This window comes from Tachyglossus aculeatus, chromosome 5 (genome assembly GCF_015852505.1).
Source record: "Tachyglossus aculeatus isolate mTacAcu1 chromosome 5, mTacAcu1.pri, whole genome shotgun sequence".
NCBI lineage: Eukaryota > Metazoa > Chordata > Mammalia > Monotremata > Tachyglossidae > Tachyglossus > Tachyglossus aculeatus.
The window spans coordinates 68897558-68918025 of NC_052070.1; the positions used below are offsets into that span (position 1 = coordinate 68897558).

General features: G+C 43.5%; 1 protein-coding gene across 2 annotated transcripts in view; it reads left to right on the forward strand.

Annotated features, from left to right (window-relative positions):
* TLN2 (talin 2) overlaps nt 1-20468 on the forward strand; it is a 664294-nt gene that overhangs the window by 552126 nt on the left and 91700 nt on the right. For both annotated transcript variants that reach the window (XM_038746479.1, XM_038746480.1), the window contains 3 exons: nt 685-817; nt 4381-4482; nt 13099-13269. In XM_038746479.1, the coding sequence (XP_038602407.1) occupies nt 685-817; nt 4381-4482; nt 13099-13269 (406 nt within the window). The remainder of the gene's footprint in view (nt 1-684; nt 818-4380; nt 4483-13098; nt 13270-20468) is intronic.

The following is a 20468-nucleotide window of genomic DNA, read 5'->3' on the forward strand; positions in this document are numbered from 1 at the left end:
AATGGGCATTTTTGTCTATTGGTTCCTTAGTTACATTTTATTTATAAATCACTTTTGAAAAACGTGTTTGCAAGCTCCTTCATTTTGCTTCATTTTCTTAACCATCTAAACTGAAAACCATTTTTTGAGATGAGATTTACAAGTCCATGTAGAGAAAAATCCATTTAGTCTAACTGGTAGCGTAACCAAGTGCTTTGTTAAGAATGTGTAATTCAGATACTGGAAATATTGTTGATTTTTTTAAATATTGGTTTTGTGTTTAAATTAACATAAGGAAAATTCAAACAAATGTCTGAGTTTAGGTTTTCATTTGCAATAAGAATTTATTTAAACTCCATCCTAAAACTATGAAAGCGGTGTTGGAGCTAGTTTATACTTAAGAATGGCCTGGGGTTGAGTTTAGTCCCCTTTGAAGTGCTTCACGTTGGTGAAGAACCCATGGGCCTAGTCTGAAGGCTGGAGCATCAAAGGTAGATAGTGGAAAAAATTTACTTTGAAATTATATCTTAGAAACAGCGGTGGGAGGGGGCAGAAATTGCCCAGCAATAAATTGTGGGGCTGAGAGCTCGTCTGTCAGCAGTTGACCATATGATGTCTAAAGCCAGACTGGACAAAGTTGCATGACCAGAACTCGAGGACACAAGGAGTTCCCTCCTGCAGACTAAAAGATGCTCTTTGTTTCAGGGACAAGGCCCCAGGACAGAGGGAATGTGACTACTCTATCGACAGCATCAATCGGTGCATCAGGGACATAGAGCAGGCTTCCCTGGCAGCAGTCAGCCAGAATTTGGGCACAAGGGATGATATCTCAGTGGAGGTAAGCCTGTCATGCCAACGTGTGTGTGTGTGTGTGTGTGTGTGTGTTTTCATAATGATATTTAAGTGCTTACTAGATGTCAGGCACTGTAGTAAGCACCAGGGTAGATAACAAGCTGATCAGTTCAGACACAGTCCATGTCCCATGTGGGGCTCCCAGCCTTAATCCCTTTTTTTACAGATGAGGTAACTGAGGCACAGAGAAGTGAAGTGACCTGCCCAAGGTCACACAGCAGACAAATTACTGAGCTGGGATTAGAACCCAGGTCTTTCTGATTCCCAGGCCTGTGCTCTATCCATTAGACAATGCTGCTTCTGAAATACTGTTTATTTTTGTCTATTAAGGATCCATACTTTCCTCTAACTAGACCAGTGTAGTTGTTGTCCATCACTCAATAGAAGGGGTTGGGCAGACCTCAGACAGGAAATATGTCACCATAATATCAACACTGAGTGTCCCATTAACGCCAACTCTCTCCTCGACCCCCTCCAATCTGGCTCCCGTTCCCTACATTCCATGGAAACTTCCCTCTCTAAGGTCACCAACGATCTCCTCTTGCCAAATCCAACGGCTCCTACTCTATCCTAATCCTCCTCGACCTCTCAGCTGCCTTCGACACTGGTCCTCAACACGCTATCCAACCTTGGCTTCACAGACTCTGTCCTTTCCTGGTTCTCCTCTTATGTCTCCGGCCATTCATTCTCAGTCTTTTTTGTGGGCTCCTCCTCCCCCTCCCATCCCCTTACTGTAGGGGTTTCTCAAGGGTCAGTTCTTGGTCCCCTTCTGTTCTCTTATCGACACTCACTCCCTTGGTGAACTCATTCGCTCCCACAGCTTCAACTATCATCTCCACGCTGATGACACCCAAATCTACATCTCTGTCCCTGCTTTCTCTCCCTCCTTCCAGGCTCGTATCTCCTCCTGCCTTCAGGACATCTCCATCTGGATGTCTGCCCACCATCTAAAACTCAGTATGTCCAAGACTGAACTCCTTATCTTCCCTCCCAAACCCTGCCCTCTCCCTGACTTTCCCATCACTGTAGACGGCACTACCATCCTTCCTGTCTCTCAAGCCCGCAACCTTGGTGTCATCCTCGACTCCGCTCTCTCGTTCACCCCTCACATCCAATCCATCACGAAAACCTGCCGGTCTCACCTCCGCAACATTGCCAGGATATGCCCTTTCCTCTCCATCCAAACCACTACCCTGTTCGTTCAGTCTCTCATCTTATCCCGACTGGACTACTGCCTCAGCCTCCTCTCTGATCTCCCATCCTCCTGTCTCTCCCCACTTCAATCTATACTTCACGCTGCTGCCCGGATCATCTTTGTGCAGAAACGCTCTGGGCATGTTACTCCCCTCCTCAAAAATCTCCAGTGGCTACCAGTCAACCTATGCATCAGGCAAAAACTCCTCACTCTCAGCTTCAAGGTTCTCCATCACCTCGCCCCCTCCTACCTCACCTCCCTTCTTTCCTTCTGCAGCCCAGCCCACACCCTCCGCTCCTCCACTGCTAACCTCCTCACTGTGCCTCGTTCTTGCCTGTCCCGCCTTCGACCCCCGGCCCACGTCCTCCCCCTGGCCTGAAATGCCCTCCCTCTGCACATCCGCCAAGCTAGCTCTCTTCCTCCCTTCAAAGCTCTACTGAGAGCTCACCTCCTCCAGGAGGCCTTCCCAGACTGAGCCCTCTCTTTCCTTTCCCCCTCCTCCCCCTCCCCATCCCCCCGCCTTACCTCCTTCTCCTCCCCACAGCACCTGTATATATGTATATATGTTTGTACATATTTATTCCTCTATTTATTTTAATTGTACATATTTATTCTATTTATTTTGTTAGTATGTTTTGTTGTCTGTCTCCCCCTTCTAGACTGTGAGCCCGCTGTTGGGTAGGGACCGTCTCTATATGTTGCCAACTTGTACTTCCCAAGGGCTTAGTACAGTGCTCTGCACACAGTAAGCGATCAATAAATACAATTGAATGAATGAACTGGTCTTCTTTTTTGATCTATGTAAAGCATAATGACTCTGGTTCAGGTCCCAGACTCATGAAGACATCTTTTGTTTCCCCACTTCTTCGAAGATGGTGGGCTTGAGGGCTTACTTAATCTTCTTTCCCATCCTAAATGTTCCCCTAACTTGTTCAAAGTTGATCAAGCTCAGGTTTCCTTTCCTCCAGCTTCGAGGGCCGGCTTCAGATTCCTTTTGGGCCCTGGATGCCTTTGGTTTATCCGGAGGAAGCTGCGGTTGGTTGGCAGCCAGGCCTTCCACACTGGAGGAGCTGCATTTTTCCACTTCCCAAACCTCCCACTGAAATTGCATCTGACAGGCCCGAATGGATTATCCAGTGTGAAACAACCCAAGCTTCAGAGTTTGCCTCTTTGAGGAAAAAAAAATTCCATTCCCTCTGACTGCACACATATGTGTGTCCCAAACCATGTCCCTTCCCATTCCCAAACCCATTCTGGAGTATTATCCCGTAACAGGAATTTTCTTGCTCATAGTCTTCGAATCGATTAGATCATGAGTGCAAGATGACACACCTAGAGGTGGTCTCCCACAAAATGTGTGTTTGTGTGTGTGCTGCAAGTGTGTATTGTTTCCCTCCCAAAGTATTTTGGAGTTGTCCCTTAGGCCATTTCTCTCAATTATTTGACTGGGCATAGTCCATTAGGCACAAGTTCCTTGAATGGCAATTTTCTCAGAAAGCTACCAGCAGCAAAGATAAGATTCGTATTTCTGCTGTAAAATGCATTTTCACCATTTCTTGTAATCATATGGTATTCTGTTTCTTGGATACAGGTAAGATAGTAGTGTTCCATGCCATTTTCAGCTTTGGATCTCCTAGACCATTTAGCTCTGCTTTACCAAGAAAATGGAATTAACAGTTTACTAATTAGTCTTTTCCATTGTTGACTAATACCCTTAACTTGTTCCTCCCTGGTGGTATATTGTCCTGCAACTCCAGGACACATTCTAAAAGGGAAAACTTTTTATTTGGGGAGTGAAGGGTTTAGATCTCCGAAAGAAATATTTTTGGTTATCATTCTTAGTACTGCTGCACTTTCCATTGTTATCCCCGTCCTTTAAACACCTTGAAGAATCGTGTTTGGAAACCAGTCCAAGTTCCTGCACAGGTACTGATAAACTAGTTAAGGAGCAAATGTGTTAATTTCTGAAGTCTTCATATCTCTCACCCTCTCAGTTTAGCTTGGCAGCCTTGGTGGTTTTCCTGAATAGTTTAATGAGCTTTGATCTAAAGTGAATGCTGCCGATCAGTAGCATCCAGTCACGTGTATAATATGCCCCACTGCTGCTAGAGCAAAGACAGAGGCAAGGGCTTCAGGCTGTCAGGCGGAACTGAAGGGAAATTTGTCAGAATCCCTTCTGATCTTGTGCAGCCTATCTCTCGCTTTGTGAACCTTGAGGTGGAAACAGAAGGGAGTCTTTGTTTCCCCCTCAACAGACTGAGACAGAGTGTGGGGTGGGGGTGGAGGGGAGTGTGTGGGTGTGACACCCTTGCTTAAGTTGAGGTGGAAGGACATCAGAGCTCCTCTTCTTTCAGGCATTACAGGAGCAGCTGACCTCAGTGGTTCAAGAAATCGGGCACCTGATCGATCCCATAGCTACAGCAGCTCGTGGAGAAGCAGCTCAGCTGGGACACAAGGTATGTGGTCCTCACACATTTTCCGTGAAATCGGTAGGAGCCTCAGGGGGAAGAGGGCTTTCACTGGTTTCAGGAGACTGATGCACATAATTTGTTTGCAGTGTATTTGTGTGCAGTACCTGTCCTCCAAGGGGTGTATGAAACTGCACCTCTCCTTTGCCTCCGCTTTTAGAGAAAATAAAATATAGAAATAAGGTATATTACCAGAGTAAGGTAAAAATGGTTATAAACTGTTTCTGTTAGTCCCTAAAATTGCAGTTAATAAGGCATTTCAGGCCATTGATTGAGCTGAAGCTTTTTGACAGTTTCCTCAGAGTCAAAATGGTTTAGGACAAGTTGAAGATTGAGCTTGACAGGTGAACAAGGATTTCAGTTGTCCTTGAGTTAAAAAACGGAAGTCTCATCATTTTGTTGTATCTGAGGTGGCTTTATTATCTGGTGCTCTTCAATGGTGTAGCTTAGTTCTTTTAGCCCCAGAAGGCAAGGGATTGTTGCTGTTTCAGAGTGCTTTCTCCTTGTGTACATACCTAATGGAGACATCAAATTATATTAGTACTTCAGTCATTTCCCATCTTTTAGATGCTTGTTGAATTTTTGACTTTAATGAATTAAATATGCAAATCTGTGACAGGTAGTTACATAGTATGAGGAAGCTATTAAATGGATTTTTAACTTACCTCATAATTGTTCCCTTGTGTTTATCGGTAGGAGAGTTATGTAGAATGGCTTTGCATATTATAAAAGCTAGAGACTTAAATCCATTTTGCATATGTTGAGAGTTGAATTCTAAACATGAGTCCCTTTATTTTATAAAATGCTTAAGTAATCTGTGGGTATATTTTGATGGCAAGGTGTGCCATTGCACTATGAATTCTGACACACTTTTAGAAGAAAATGTCCAGTTCGTAACGAGGTCTTAGTCCAGCGCTCTGCACATATTATGTTACCAACTTGTACTTCCCAAGCGCTTAGTACAGTGCTCTGTACGCAGTAAGCACTCAATAAATATGATTGATTGATATTAGGTGCTCAATAAATACCATTGAATGATGGATTGATTGAAATCTTAGATTCACTCTCAAAAACCTATGGCAGGCATGGCCAAACTGATACATTTGAGTCCTGTCATTCTCACGCTACACCGTCATCTCCTTGTTCTCCCTCCTGCTCCCACTATTTGTAAATAATTTTGTCTGTCTCCCCATTAGATTGTAAGCTCCTTGACGGCAGAGACCTTTATTTAGGTGTGCTCTCCCAAGAGGCAAGTGCAGTGCTTTTCTTTCAGAAGGTGTTCAGTAAATACCATTGGTTGATTAATGGACTGATAGATGGCATTAATCAGGAATTCTCTTTTCTCTTTCTCTTCCCTTCTCCCATTTTCTCCCAGCCTGGCTTACACACCATCCACATTTTACAATTTAGAAGCTGAGGTATTCGCAACAGAAATGCCTGGAGATTTACAATATGTCCTAAAGAAAGAAGAAGTCGGGGAGTGGAGAGACTGGCCCAAGATATCGGGACCTTGAGCATCACCTCCCTTTCCAGAGATTAGAGCCATAAATAGTTTATGCTGCTAAACCAAATGGCCTTAGAGGAGGCCTTTTGTCAAAATTGCTTCTTTTTGATAAGCCTTTGTGCCAAGTTCAGGAATACTTTCTGCTTTTGAGATCCAGTCAGTAGTATTTGAGCGTCTACTGCTTGCAGAGGACTGGTGTTCCTATCACTGCCCTCAGTAACCTTTTTTTGAAAAATGGCATTTGTTAAGCACTTACTATGTATCAAGCACTGTTCTAAGTGCAGTGTAGATACAAGTGTGTCAGGAAGGACACAGTCCCTCTCTCACATGGGACTCACCGTCTAAGTTGGAGGGAGGAGGATTTAGCCCTCATTTTACAGATGAGGTAAATGGAGCCCAGAAAAGTGAAGTGACTGGCCCAAGATCATGCAGCAAGCAAATGGCAGAGCTGGGATTAGAACCCAGGTCCTGTAACTCCCAGGCCCATACTCTTTCCACCAGGCTCTGCTGCTTCCTGACCACTTCCCCTTACAGTCTAGCATGGGTTTGTTCATTTATTCATTCATTCGATCGTATTTATTGAGTGCTTACTGTGTGCAGAGCACTGTACTAAGCTCTTGGGGGAGTACAATACAACAATAAACAGACTTGTTCTCTGCCCACAATGAACTTAGAGTATAGAGAGGGGAGACAGACATCAATACAAATAAATAAAACAAATAAATAAATGAAATTACAGATATGTGCATAAGTGCTGTGGGGCTGGGATGGGGGAGGAGCAAAGGGAGCAAGTCAGGGTCCCTTCCACTGGGAGTGGAAGAAGAGGGAAAGGGGGGCTTAGTCAGGGAAAGCCTCTTGGAGGAGATGTGCCATCCATAAGGCTTTGAAGGAAGGCAGAGTAATTGTCTGTTGGATTTGAGCAGGGAGGACTAGAGGTGAGGCGTGGGTGCGGAGTTGGCAGCAAGATAGATGGGTTTGAGGCGCAGTGAGAAGGTTAACATTAGAGGAGCAAAGTGTACGGGCTGGGTTGTAGTTGGAAAGTAGTGAGGTAAGGTAAGAGGGGGCAAGGTGATTGAGTACTTCAAAGCCAATGATGATGAGTTTTGTTTGAGGAGCTTTTGGGTTAGGGGGAGAATGGGGTGATAGACAAAATATTTTCAGAAAGAAGTGCAAATAGGTTATTGCAAGAAACTGGAAGGATGGCTAGTGAGTAAATACATGAGTTAATAGTTGAGAATATAAATTGATATTGATCTAAGTGCTACACGTGGCTGTTGGGATGCTGTGTCCAGGCCTGGCCTCTCTCCTTTCATTCATTCATTCATTCAATCGTATTTATTGAGCGCTTACTGTGTGCAGAGCACTGTACTAAGCGCTTGGGAAGTGCAAGTTTGCAACATATAGAGACGGTCCCTACCCAACAGCGGGCTCACAGTCTAGAAGGGGGAGACAGACAACAAAACAAAACATATTAACAAGGTAAAATAAATAGAATAAATATGTACAAATAAAATACAGTAATAAATACGTACAAACATATATACATATATACAGGTGCTGTGGGGAGGGGAAGGAGGTAAGGCGGGGGGGATGGGGAGGGGGAGGAGGGGGACAGGAAGGAGGGGGCTCAGTCTGGGAAGGCCTCCTGGAGGAGGTGAGCTCTCAGTAGGGCTTTGAAGGGAGGAAGAGAGCTAGCTTGGCAGATGTGTGGAGGGAGGGCATTCCAGGCCAGGGGGATGACGTGGGCCGGGGGTCGACGGCGGGACAAGCGAGAACGAGGCACAGTGAGGAGATGAGCGACAGAGGAGCGGAGGGTGCGGAGTGGGCTTTAGAAGGAGAGAAGGGAGGTGAGGTAGGAGGGGGTGAGATGATGGAGAGCCTTGAAGCCGAGGGTGAGGAGTTTTTGCCTGATGTGTAGGTTGATTTGTAGCCACTGGAGATTTTTAAGGAGGGGAGTAACATGCCCAGAGCGTTTCTGCACAAAGACGATCCGGGCAGCGGCGTGAAGTATGGATTGAAGTGGGGAGAGACAGGAGGATGGGAGATCGGAGAGGAGGCTGATGCAGTAATCCAGTCGGGATAGGATGAGAGATTGAGTGAGCAGGGTAGCAGTTTGGATGGAGAATCCTTCTCTGCAGTCTCACGTTTCCTTCTGCCGTCAGGGCATCTCTATTTGGATGTTCCACCAACACCTCAAACTTAACATGTCCAAAACAGATATCGTCATTTCCCACCCAAATCCTGCTGTCCCCTTGACTTTCCAACACTGTAGACAGCACCATGACTCTCCCTATCTCACGAGCCCGTAACCATGGGAGTATCCTCATCTGATCTCTCTCATTCAACCCACACACATTCATTCTGTCACAAAGTCCTGTCAGTTCTACCTTCACATCTCTAGAATCTGCTCTTTCCTCTGCATCCAGACTGCTAACATGCCGATCCAAGCAGTCATCATTTTCCAGCTCGAGTACTGCATCAGCCTCCTTCCTTGCTGACTTCCCTGCATCCTGTCTCTCCCCTTTCCATTCCATACTTCAGACTGGTTCATTATTTATTTAATTTTTTAATGTTCAGTCCGTATCTCTCCATTCCTCAGAAATCTCCCAATGGTTGTGTCTCCACCTCCACATCAAACAGAAACTCTTTTCCATCTGCTTTAAGGCACTCAATCAGTTCTCCCCCTCCTACCTTAGAGAAACAGTGTGACTTAGTGAAAGGAGCATGGGCTTGAGAATCAGAAGACATGGGTTCTAATCCCGGCCTGCCACTTGTCTGCTGTATGACCTTAGGCAAGCCACTTAACTTATCTATGCCTCAGTTACCTCGTCTTTAAAATGGGGATTAAGACTGTGAGCCCCATGCAGGACAACCCGATTACCTTGTATCTACCCCAGCGCTTAGAACAGTGCTTGGCACAGAGTAAGTGCTTAACAAATAACATAATTATTATTATTACTTTACCTCACTAACCTCCTACTGCAGCACAACCCGCACACTACTCTACTCTCTGTACCTCAGTCTTGTCTGTCCCACCACCAATCCCTTGCCCACGTTCTCCCTCAGGCCTGGAATTTATATCTGACAGTCCACCATTCTCCCCACTTTCAAAACCCTCCTAAAATCATTTCTTCTCCAAGAGGACTTTCCTGACAGAGCCCTTCATTTCCCCTGTTCACCCTCCCCTCTTCACTGACCATTCACTTGACTTATGTACTTAATCCCAGTCCCACAGTATTTATGTAAGTATTCTTATCTACTATTTCCTCTAACCATAATCTATTTTAATGTCTTTCTCCCCTTGTGGGCAGAGGTTCTCCCCAGCAATTCTGTTGCATTGTACATTCTCAAGTGCTTAGTATAATGCTTTGTGACAAAATAAGTGCCCAGTAAATACCACTGATTAACTGATTGCTTCTTGGAGGATTTAGGATTTCAGGACATCATTGAAGCTGGAGAGAGTTGACTGAAGTATTTGTAGATTTGATTTAATGATTGAAAGAGGTAAATCAATCATATTTATTGAGCACTTACTGTGTGCAGAGCACTGTATTAAGTGCTTGGGAGAATACAGTATAACGGAGTTAGTCATGATCCTTGCCCATAAGGAGCTCACAATCTAGAGATATAAAGGCAAGGAGCAACACTATGCATGAATTCTTCATAAGTTCTTAGTACTATTGGACATCCCCATAAAGCACTGTACAAAACTATACCACAGTCTTGTCATTCTGGTTACAAATTTTGCTAAATACTGTGGCTAATTCGGATTTCCTCAATTCAGAGGATATTTTGCAACATTGGATGGGATTTTCAAACATTGCTGTCCTGAGTGAATATTTTTCAGAATTTGGTCTCTTTGTCTTTGTCCATTGAGGCTTTTTCCTACTCTAATGTTGAGAATCTTCTGGTCCAGTTTAGTTGAACAGAGAGAGTAATGGGGAAAATAGGTACTTAGGGCTCCATATAATTACAAGTAAAGCAAATCACTTTGCAGTTTTTCAAGGGTCTAAAGTATTATAAAGAATAAATAACCCCTCATTTAGTCAGATTAGGACAATGGAATTCAGATCTCCTTAGAAGACATTGCATTCAGAGACTCTCAGGTTCATTTTTTCAATTATTTTAATGCATTAGCTGTTCATTGAATCATCCATTAATGTAGTGGAATATTTTGGGGTTTTTTTTACTGATCTATTAAGTTTGGAACATTCTGTTGCCCAGAACCGTTTGATGGATGCCAGCAATTCCTCTCTGACTTCTCTGGTAGATGGAAGTAGCTTGGGCTGTTCCTGAGTCTCTTAATCCTGACCTCATATGACCCTCTACTTCCCTCCTTCTGTCCGGCTCCAGGCTGGTAGGTATCCTGGGACTTCTGAGGGCAAGAAGGAAGAGTCGGCTTGCCCCTGGGGCGAGTCATGGCAAAGAGCTAACCCCCCCTTTTTTCTTCCCCTTGCATTTGTTTCCTCTGTTCAAGCAGCAGTGCTAGCTGTGAGCTAAAGAGTTTTTCCCAGGCTTTTCTTTGCCCCCTCAGAGGACCTTATGGTTACTTTTCCCTTTTTAAAAAGTTTTTATTAGGGTTTCCCTATGTTTCATGTGTTCGTTTCTAAGCAGGGGCCCACTGAGCCTGTGATGACATAGCAGTGAAATGAAACCAAGAGCAAAGTTCACATTGTAAGAACTCAGATAACATAACTTAATTTTTAGATCCATGAATTCATTAGAGGGCCAACAACCTTCTGCAGTCTACAACAACAAACCTTATAGAGTTGGTATTGTTTTAGGTCTTTTTTAGTTCTGTTTTTTGCCAAACTCTTTCTAAACTGGAGCACCTACACCCTAAATGTTGTAACCAGCTTCTTTTTTCCACTGCCTGTGCCCTTCCCTCTGCCCAAATTCTTCTGTTAGTAAAATGGTCTCTACCTGATCCTTCACCACAAATACAGACAACAGTGCAGAATCACAAATTGTTCAGAGGTTAGAAGTTGCCTTTCTTCGCAAAAACCTGGCAAAGGATTGCACGTGACCAGAAATTATATTTTTAAGTTCTACATTTAATATTAATAAAGCCATGGGTAGTGCTATATACCACTTTGAGAATTCCCAGCTCTGACTGGATTTTTAGTTTTTGAGATCAAGGTTTAGGGACATCTCATTGTCAGAGTTCCATATCTAGTTGAGTGTTTGGAGGATTACATTAACAACATCCCAAGGAAATTTTACGTCCTTTCACCAGAAAGGAGTCGTGTCAGTCAGTCAATTGTATTTATTAGCACTTACTGTGTGCAGAGCACTATACTAAGCTCTTAGGAGAGTACAGTATAACAATAAACAATCTAGAGGACTAGACGTTGTGTGTGCTTTTAAGTAAATCATTTTAACTACATTTAGTTCTCTTCAGTTTCCTATGAGGAGTAAGTTCAGCTTCTTAAGACAAGGAGAAAAACATGGTACTACTTTTAAATTTTAAAATCTCCCCATTTCAAAAGGTCTGAGCATACACACTTGAGATGAAGTCTGATCTTTTTAAACTCAAAGGGAAAATGCAATCCCCCCTTTCTCTTTTCATCCTGGTCCTTAAAGACCAGTTTTCATGGTAGCAACTGAACAGAAATCAGTAGGAGGGTGGGATTTAACATGTCCCTACTCCATCCTTCTCCCTGTTGTATCCTAGTTACTGCCTAAACAGGGAAGCAATTGGCCCTTTGTTTTGATCGGGGAAATGCAAAATAAGATCATTCCCCTACACTGCAATTTGAAAGCTGTTCATCATCCTATATAAAGCTGGATGAAGACCACGAATGTTGGAGCGTTAAAGTTTCAGTGAAACAGTCTCCGAGTTGCAGGTTAGTTTTTTATATGAGGACGACAACAATGCAGGTCTAAGGAGGTTGCTGGGCAGCCTTCCAGAAAAGCGGTTCCCCTGTGGGTGGTTGAGCTGATAGGCAGTGATTAGTCTCTATTCCTTGCCCTCCAGCTCATCTGAGGAATCATTCTGAGGAAGCGGGGAATCATTTTGAGTAAGTGAAGACTTGTTATGTAGCGGGAGAGAGACTCTCTCTGTGGTTGGGCTGCTAGCATTGTGTCTGATTTCCTTATCAGCTTTTAAATTAAGTGTTTCTGATACCAAAGTCTTATGCCCTGAAGTTTGTGCCTTGTATGCGTTGAGTATACCGTGCTGTAGTAAACACTTGAGAGAGTACAATAAGGGGATTGAGAGGCAATCCATTCCCACAAGGAGCTTGCAGTCCCAAGGAGGACAGACACAGAATAATGTACAGGTAGAAGGAAGAGGTACTTAAAGTGGCATGGTTGGAAGTGCAAAAATGTAGATGTGGTACAAAATCAGTCATTCAGTGCAACTATTGTGTGTGGAGGAGCACCGTACTAAGAGGTTGGGAGAGGAGAGTAGATGTGAAAGGCAACAATTCCTGCTCTTGAGGAGTTTAAAATCTAATGGTTATGTAAATCAACTTGTACAGAAATTGTGAGTGTGTAAGTGTTGGAGTAGCACAAAGGTGTTTGAGTTGGTAGTTGGGAGGATTTGACCTGAGGAAGAACCTTTAGGAGGAGGTGGGATTTCAGAAGGGCTTTGGAGAGAAATGGAGAGAGCTGTGGTCTGGGTGATTTGAAGCAGGAGGAAGGGCATAAGTAAGGAAGTGGAGATAAGGGAGAAGAGAAAGAGATGCAGTAAATAGATTATTAATCAATTGTATTTATTGGATGCTTACTGTGTGCAGAGCATTGTACTAAGTGCTTGGGAGAGGACAGTATAACAGAGTTGGCAGACACTTTCCCTGCCCACAACGAGCTTACAGCGTAGAGGACAAGCTTACACTCTAAAGGAGCTTAAGAATGAAGAGTGTGAGCTGGGGTTTAGAGGGAGAAGAGGGGATATGCGGGGACTGCGGGGGTGGTGGGGGGAGGGAAGAACACGCGTGCTGATGGAGTGTCTTAAAACCAAGGATGGCTGGGAGGATGTAAGCTGCAGAGAAGAAAATTGTCAGGGAAAAAGATAATTTTGGTACAAGCATTTTATTGTATGGCTATTTATGTGGTTTGGGGTTTTCTTTGTGTGTGTTTTTTTTCTTTTTTGAAAGGTAACACAGCTTGCAAGCTACTTTGAGCCCCTGATTTTAGCTGCAGTAGGTGTTGCCTCCAAGATTCTAGATCATCAGCAGCAGATGACTGTTTTGGACCAGACCAAGACCTTGGCAGAGTCTGCTCTGCAAATGCTCTATGCAGCCAAAGAAGGAGGAGGAAACCCAAAGGTAAAACTCAAGGTGTCAGTTATCCATTGAAAGATTCCTAGGGAGTTTGGCATGGAAGTTTGGCATGGTCTTCCGGGATTGCAATACAAACCAGCAAATATGGAAAAGCAGCATGGGCTGGGAGTCGGAAGGACCTGGGTTCTAGTCCCGGCTCCTCCACTTGTCGCTGTGTAACCTTGAGCAAGTCACAACTTCTCTGGGCCTCAGTTACCTCATCTGTAAAAGGGGGATTATGATTGTGAGCCCCACAGAGGACATGTGTCCAACCTGATTACCTTGTATCTACCCCAGCACTTAAAACGGTGCCTGGCTCATAGTAAGCACTCAATAAACACTATTAAAAAAAGTGTTCTAAAGTGGTAGCTTTTGATTTTACTCATCAAGAAAGGGTTTGTTCTTTTAAGTAAAGGAAGCACCAAGCAATTGTTCTCGGTGTTTAAGGAAACTCCACGATCTTTGATTTTTTTAAAAAAAAATTGGCTTTTTCAACATAGCAAGGTGTCAGTATCCCTAAGGGGAGAGAGAAGCTCTGTTCTGTCATTGCCAAAGGAATGAGAGCACCCAGGTCATTTGCACAGAGTACTATTTGTTGCATGTTTACACAGAGATGAAGGGGGAAAATGACACTTTCTAAATGAATATCAGATCTGGGAATGTATTCTATGTGAGGTGTTAGCACAGTCCAAGGTAGGATGAAATGCGTGGAAACATATGGAGTTTGGTTTTTTAAGGTCAGTTGTGTAATATAAAATATTCCATGCCAATTTGGAAATGAAATGACTCGTTCAGTTTGACAATTTGTTTCATTCAGCAAATAAAGACAATAGAATATCATTTGTCAGAGGTGACCTTAATGTCAACATGTTTGTTTTGATCATAAACTAACAATGCCTCCAGTTCATCAGTGTTTGAGTCCCTGAAACAGAGGTCCGTGTATGCCATTGTAATTTACAGAATCATTCCAGCAGCTAGAGAGCTTTCAGATAGATAGACATCTCAATGCATCCTTATCTAAGAACTTTTCCTTTAGTTGGAAATAGAACTTGAACATTTGGTGTGTCCATGTTGTAAAAATAATCTCCTCCTCGGGAAGCAGTTTACAAAATATAGATGATAAGCTGATGTAGATGCATGTGCTTTGAATCTCTTATGCATTCCAGAATAAGGGACTTAAAGTGCATTCAGTTCTGCTGCAATGCTTGTTTCCATTATGTGATCTGGGGAGAGTGCTATTCATTCATTCAATCATATTTATTGAGCGCTTACTGTGTTCAGAGCATTGTACTAAGCCAGAAGTAGGACATGTTCTTCCCACAATACGTGCCTGTTGAAATACAGTGAATGAGATGTGGTGTTGGGAGAACAGGCTGGGTTCATGAACGTGGCATTGGTCAAAGCTTCAGTACTGAAACGAGAGTTTTACATATCGAGAGATATTTCAGGAGCACAATTGCTGCACTGAAGAACTGACTAATTCCTAGCGGATTGCTAAAATGAATAGTCATTTCAGTTCCCTTTAATTATGATTATTATGTTGTTAGGTCCCTACTATGTGTCAAACACTGTTTGAAGCACTGGGGTAGATACAAGTTAATTGTTGGACACAGTCCCTGAACCCCCTGGGGCTCACAGTCTAATTAGGAGGAAGAACAGGTATTTAATCCCCATTTTACAGTTGAGGTAAATGGAGCCTAGAGAATTGAAGCATGACTGGCCCAAGGTCACACAGCACGCAACTGGCAGAAGCGGAATAAGAACCCAAGTCCTCTAACTCCCAGACCCATACTCTTTCCACTAAGCCACGCTGCTTTCCTAAATTACTTTAATTAATGACTAAATGAAAAGTAGTTGTACCGAGTTCTCGGCCCTACTGAGAGCTCACCTCCTCCAGGAGGCCTTCCCAGACTGAGCCCCCTCCTTCCTCTCCCACTCCTTCCCCTCTCCATCCCCCAGCCTTACCTCCTTCCCCTTCCCACAGCACCTGTATATATGTATTTATTACTCTATTTTATTTGTACATATCTATTCTATTTTATTTTGTTAATATGTTTTGTTTTGTTCTCTGTCTTCCCCTTCTAGACTGTGAGCCCACTGTTGGGTAGGGACTGTCTCTATATGTTGCCAACTTGTACTTCCCAAGCGCTTAGCACAGTGCTCTGCACATAGTAAGCCCTCAATAAATACTATTGAATGAATGAATCATGTGGGAGAAGTGTGGTTTAGTGGAAAGAGCTCAAGAGTGGGGCTTACAAAACCTATGTTATAGTCAGGTTGGCCACTTGCTTGTTGTGTGACTTGTCCAAAGTCACTTAACCTCTGTTGTGCTCCAGGTTCCTCATCTGTAAAATGGAAAGAGAATACCTGTTCTCCCTCCCTTTAATATTGTGAGCGCTATGTGGGTAAGGGATTGAGTCTGATCTGATTATCTTGTATATACCTCACTATGTTGCTTAGCACATAGGAAGTGCCTAATAAATAATGTCATCAATATTATTGCCATGATGATGATTATTATTATTGTAAATCACTTCTCAGAGAAGTGGAATTCCAGAGGGGTCTGTGTGTGTATATACACACACACACACACACACACTCTCTCTCTCTCTCTCCCTCTCTCTCCCCCCCCCCCCCCCCCCCCCAATTACTAAGAATCCAAAATCAAACCTGGCTTTTCCAACCTGAAGGTTTGTGCAGAAAATGAGGCTTGGTGCTTTTTTTAGTGACCATTAGGCTCCTCACCCAGGCAGTAGAATTTAAGTGTATTCATACTCTCACTATATTTCATTGTAACATTACATTCATTGATAATATTTATGGTGCAAGCCAGTCTCCTACCTCAAAACGGTCATAAGGATTAATCCATTTTCATTGTTTTTGATGGGTCATTCATTGACTTTGAATTTATGAGCTAGAAAACAGTGCTTACAAAGCACTTTGAGGACATCCTTGCACCTCCATAAGCCCACTTGCTAACAAACTCATTATCAGCTGCTGGAACCAACTTGTCTCATGTTTTAGGCTACTAAAGGGTAGCTTGTCCTGATGCCAAATGTTCACTTATTTTAGGCAAACCAGTATATTTTCTGAGTGTCACAGATGTATCCTTTAAACGGAACTCCATACCTTCCCACCCAAACCCTATTCTCTCCTGACTTTCCCACCACTTTGGACAGCACCACCATCCTTTCTGTCTCACAAGCCCGTAACCTTGGCACTATCCTTGCCTCCTCTCTCTCATTCAACCCACATATTCGATCCATCACTAAATCCTGTCGGTCCCACCTTCACAACATCGCTAAAACCCTTTCCTGTCCATCCAAACTGCTACCACGTTAATACCATCGCTCATCCTATCCAGCCTGCATTACCGCATCAGCCTCCTAGCTGACCTCCCAAGCTCCTGTCTTTCCTCACTCCAATACATACTTCATTGCCCAGGATCATTTTTCTACAAAAGCACTCACAACTTGTCACCCCATTCCTCAAAAAACTCCAGTGGTTGCCCATCGACCTCCGCATCAAACAAAAACTCCTCACCCTTGGCTTTAAAGCACTCAATCACCTGGCCCCCTCATACCTTATTTTGCTACTCTCCTACTACAACCCAACCCACACACTTCACTTCTCTAATGCTAGCTTTCTTACTGTGCCTTGATCTAGTAGTCTATCTTGCCACCGACCCCTAGCCTGCATCCTGCATCTGGCCTGGAACGCCCTCCCTCCTCAAACCCAACAAACAATTATTCCCCCCCACCCAAACCCCTTCAAAGCCTTATGGAAGGCACATCTCCTCCAAGAAGCCTTCCGTGACTAAGCCCTCTTTCCTCTTCTCCCACTCTCTTCTGCATCGCCCTGACTTGCTCCCTTCATTCACCGTCCCTCCCAGTCTCACAGCACTATGTAATTTATTTATTTATTTTAATGTCTGTCTCCCTCTCTCTAGACTGTAAGCTTGTTGTGGGCAGGGAATGTGTCTGCTTATTGTTGTATTGTACTCTCCCAATGCTTAGTACAGTGCACTGCACACAGTAAGCTCTCAATAAATACGATTGAATGAATGAAGTAGGGCAACAATTAATATTTTGAATATTTTCCAATGGCAGCACAAACAGGGTTCAAGAGAAAGGTACCAATAATCCATCTTCAATTCTGCCAAATTGTACTTTCCAAGTGCTTAGTACAGTGCTCTGTATGCAGTAAGTGCTCAATAAATATGGTTGAATGAATGAATAAATGAATCTACAGTTCCACTCCATTTCAGCAGGGAAAGCCCTCACGAATGAATGCTTGTCCAGCTCCTCAGATAGCTGTCTAGAGGTCACACAGCCCTTATATCTGGATCACAACTAGCATTTCCCTACAGTTGCAAAGCCTCTCCTGTTTAACAATTGGCAGAGCCTGGCAGGCATGCTTATAGATTGGGAAAATACTTACTGGAATATTACTTGGGGCTCTTAGCACAGACATCAGATGACCCTTTTCTGATTTGTGCAAAGTTATGGGAGTTTGCAACAGACCTGACCAAAGGCTCATCAGGAGAGCCAAAAGGATTAGCAGATGACTCCAAGAAGAAGAGGAATAGTGGCATTTAAGTGCTAGGCAGTGTATTAAGTGCTGGGGTGGATACAGGCAAATCAAGATGGACACTGTTTCTGTCCCACATAGGGCTTACGGTTTCAATCCCTGTTTTGCAGATGAGGTAACCAAGACCAAGAAGTGAAATGACTTGCTCAAGGTCACACTGCAGACAAATGGCAGAGCCAATTTAGAACCCATGACTTTCCAACTCCCAGGCCCATGTTCTATGCACTATGCCACTCCTCCCATTCTCCCATCCTTGAAGAGTAGTCCATGCCAGTCATTTGCGTTTGATCTCACTGGGTCTATTACTACAACTGAAGCATTGTTATATGATACAGAGCCAACAATGACCAACGCAGAACCCATGCCAGAAGAGGATGAAGGGGCGTGCTTGATACAAGTTACTGCCCATAAAGAAATGGCCCTGAGGCAGGACTTCAAGCTGTGTATATCAGTGCCAAATTGAAGAGCTCATCATTTTTACATCATATGTTTTCTTGCTCAGAGCACTGGGTATTGTTTTCCAAAAGAGAAGGGAAATTTCAAGTCGAGAGACATGATAGAAAGTCAGGTTCTTCTCATCTCCCCTAACATCATGGTGAATAGGTTAGGGTTTCAATGTTTATGAGAGTCTTGGCTGGGTGAAATGACCATCATCCTAGGAGTAAGTTGTTGTGCTAATAATAGTGATTGTAATATTTGTTAAACATTTACATCCCAGCACTGTAGTAGGTGCTGGGATAGCTATAGAGTAAGTATCTTGGACACAGTCTTAGCTGCACATTGGGATCACAGTTTAAAGCGGAGACAGACAGGTATCTTCTTCCCATTTTTATAGTTAAGGAAACTTAGGCCCAGGGAAGTTAGGTGATTTGCCCAAGGGCATGCAGAAGACAAGTGGCAGAGCCAGACTGCTATTAAAAGTGTAACATTCAAATCCAACCTGTAGTCACATTTTTTAATGGTATTTTTTATGTGCTTACTATGTGCCAGGCACCGTACTAAGCACAAGGGTAGATACAAGCTGATCAGGTTGGACACAGTCCATGTCCCACATGGGGCTCACAGACTTAGTCCCCCTTCAGAGTCTTACCCCTCTCCCCTTCTAAGCTTATTGAAGGCATATCTCCTCCAAGAGGCCTTCCTGGACTAGGCCCTCTTTTCCTTTTCTTTCACTCCCTTCTGCATTGCCCTGACTTGTTCCCTTCATTCATCCCCCTTCCCAGCCCCACAGCACTTGTGTGCTTATCCATAATGTATTTATATTAATGTCTGTCTCCCCCTCTAGACTGTAAGCTTGTTGTGGGTGGGGAATGTGTCTGTTATATTGTACTGTTCCCAAGTGCTTAGTACAGTGCTCTGCACATAGTAAGCATGCAATAAATACAACAGATTGATTAATCCCCATTTTACAAATGAGGTAACTGAGGCACAGAGAAGTTAAAGTGACTTGCCCAAGGGCACACAGCAGACAAGTGGCAGAGCCAGGTTTAGAACCCAGATCCTTTTGACTTCCGTGCTCATGCTCTATCCACTAGACCACTTTGCTTCTCACCCCTCTCATCAACTCAACTGTTCCCACTAAGCCAGAGCATATCTCCTATCTTGCCTTTTCAAGTAGCATTTGAGCAATCAAATGGATAACTTTTGCTTATGATGAGCATTCTGGCAGGGAGTTTTTTCCTCTCAAGACATTAGTGAGTCCCATTGACTTGGAAAAAATAATAACAGAAGTTTTTATTAAACACTGTGTGTGGCATATACAAGATTATGAGATCAGATAAAGTTCCTATCCCACCCAGGACTCACAAGCTAAATTATCCCAATTTTACAAATGAAGAAAAAATCCCATAGAGGTTTATTGACTTGTCCAAGGTCACACAGCTGGTCAGTAGTAGACTTGGAATAAGAACTCTGGGCTTCGACTCCCAGTTCTGTGCTATTTCCACTAGGACACATACCTGAGCTGCTTGTTTCTTATAAAGGCAGTCATTTGTCTCATATAATAACATATCTGGGAAATGGGAGCCGCAAACTAAAACGGTTTTCTGTGACTGAAACCGCAGTTCCTCAGAAATGCGTATATATGTGTCTGCTCTAAGCTTAAAATTACCTTTTTTTACCCAAACTCCTGCCCATTTCTCTGTTTTCATATGTATTTGGCATATGGAAAACTGGGTGTTCCAAGCAACTTGGTTGAAACAGATGCAAGGACTGCTATAGATAATAATGATGGTATTTATTAAGCGCTTACTATGTATGAAGCACTGTTCTAAGTGCTGGGGGGATACAAGGTGATCAGGTTGTCCCACATGGGGCTCACAGTCTTAATCCCCATTTTACAGATGAGGTAATTGAGGCACAGAGAAGTTAAGTGGCTTGCCCAAGGTCATACAGCTGACAAGCGGCAGAGCTGGGATTTGAACCCATGACCTCTGACGCCCAAACCTGTGCTCCTTCCACTGAGCCACGCTGCTTCTCTGTAGATGACCCGAGCCCTTGCACACCTGTAAACTAAAGTCATGTAGCATTCTCTTAAAAAGATAATTGTGGAAAAAATAAGGAGATTGTAACCCATCCACAACCTGTTTAGATTGGAAATAATGGCTTCCATGGCC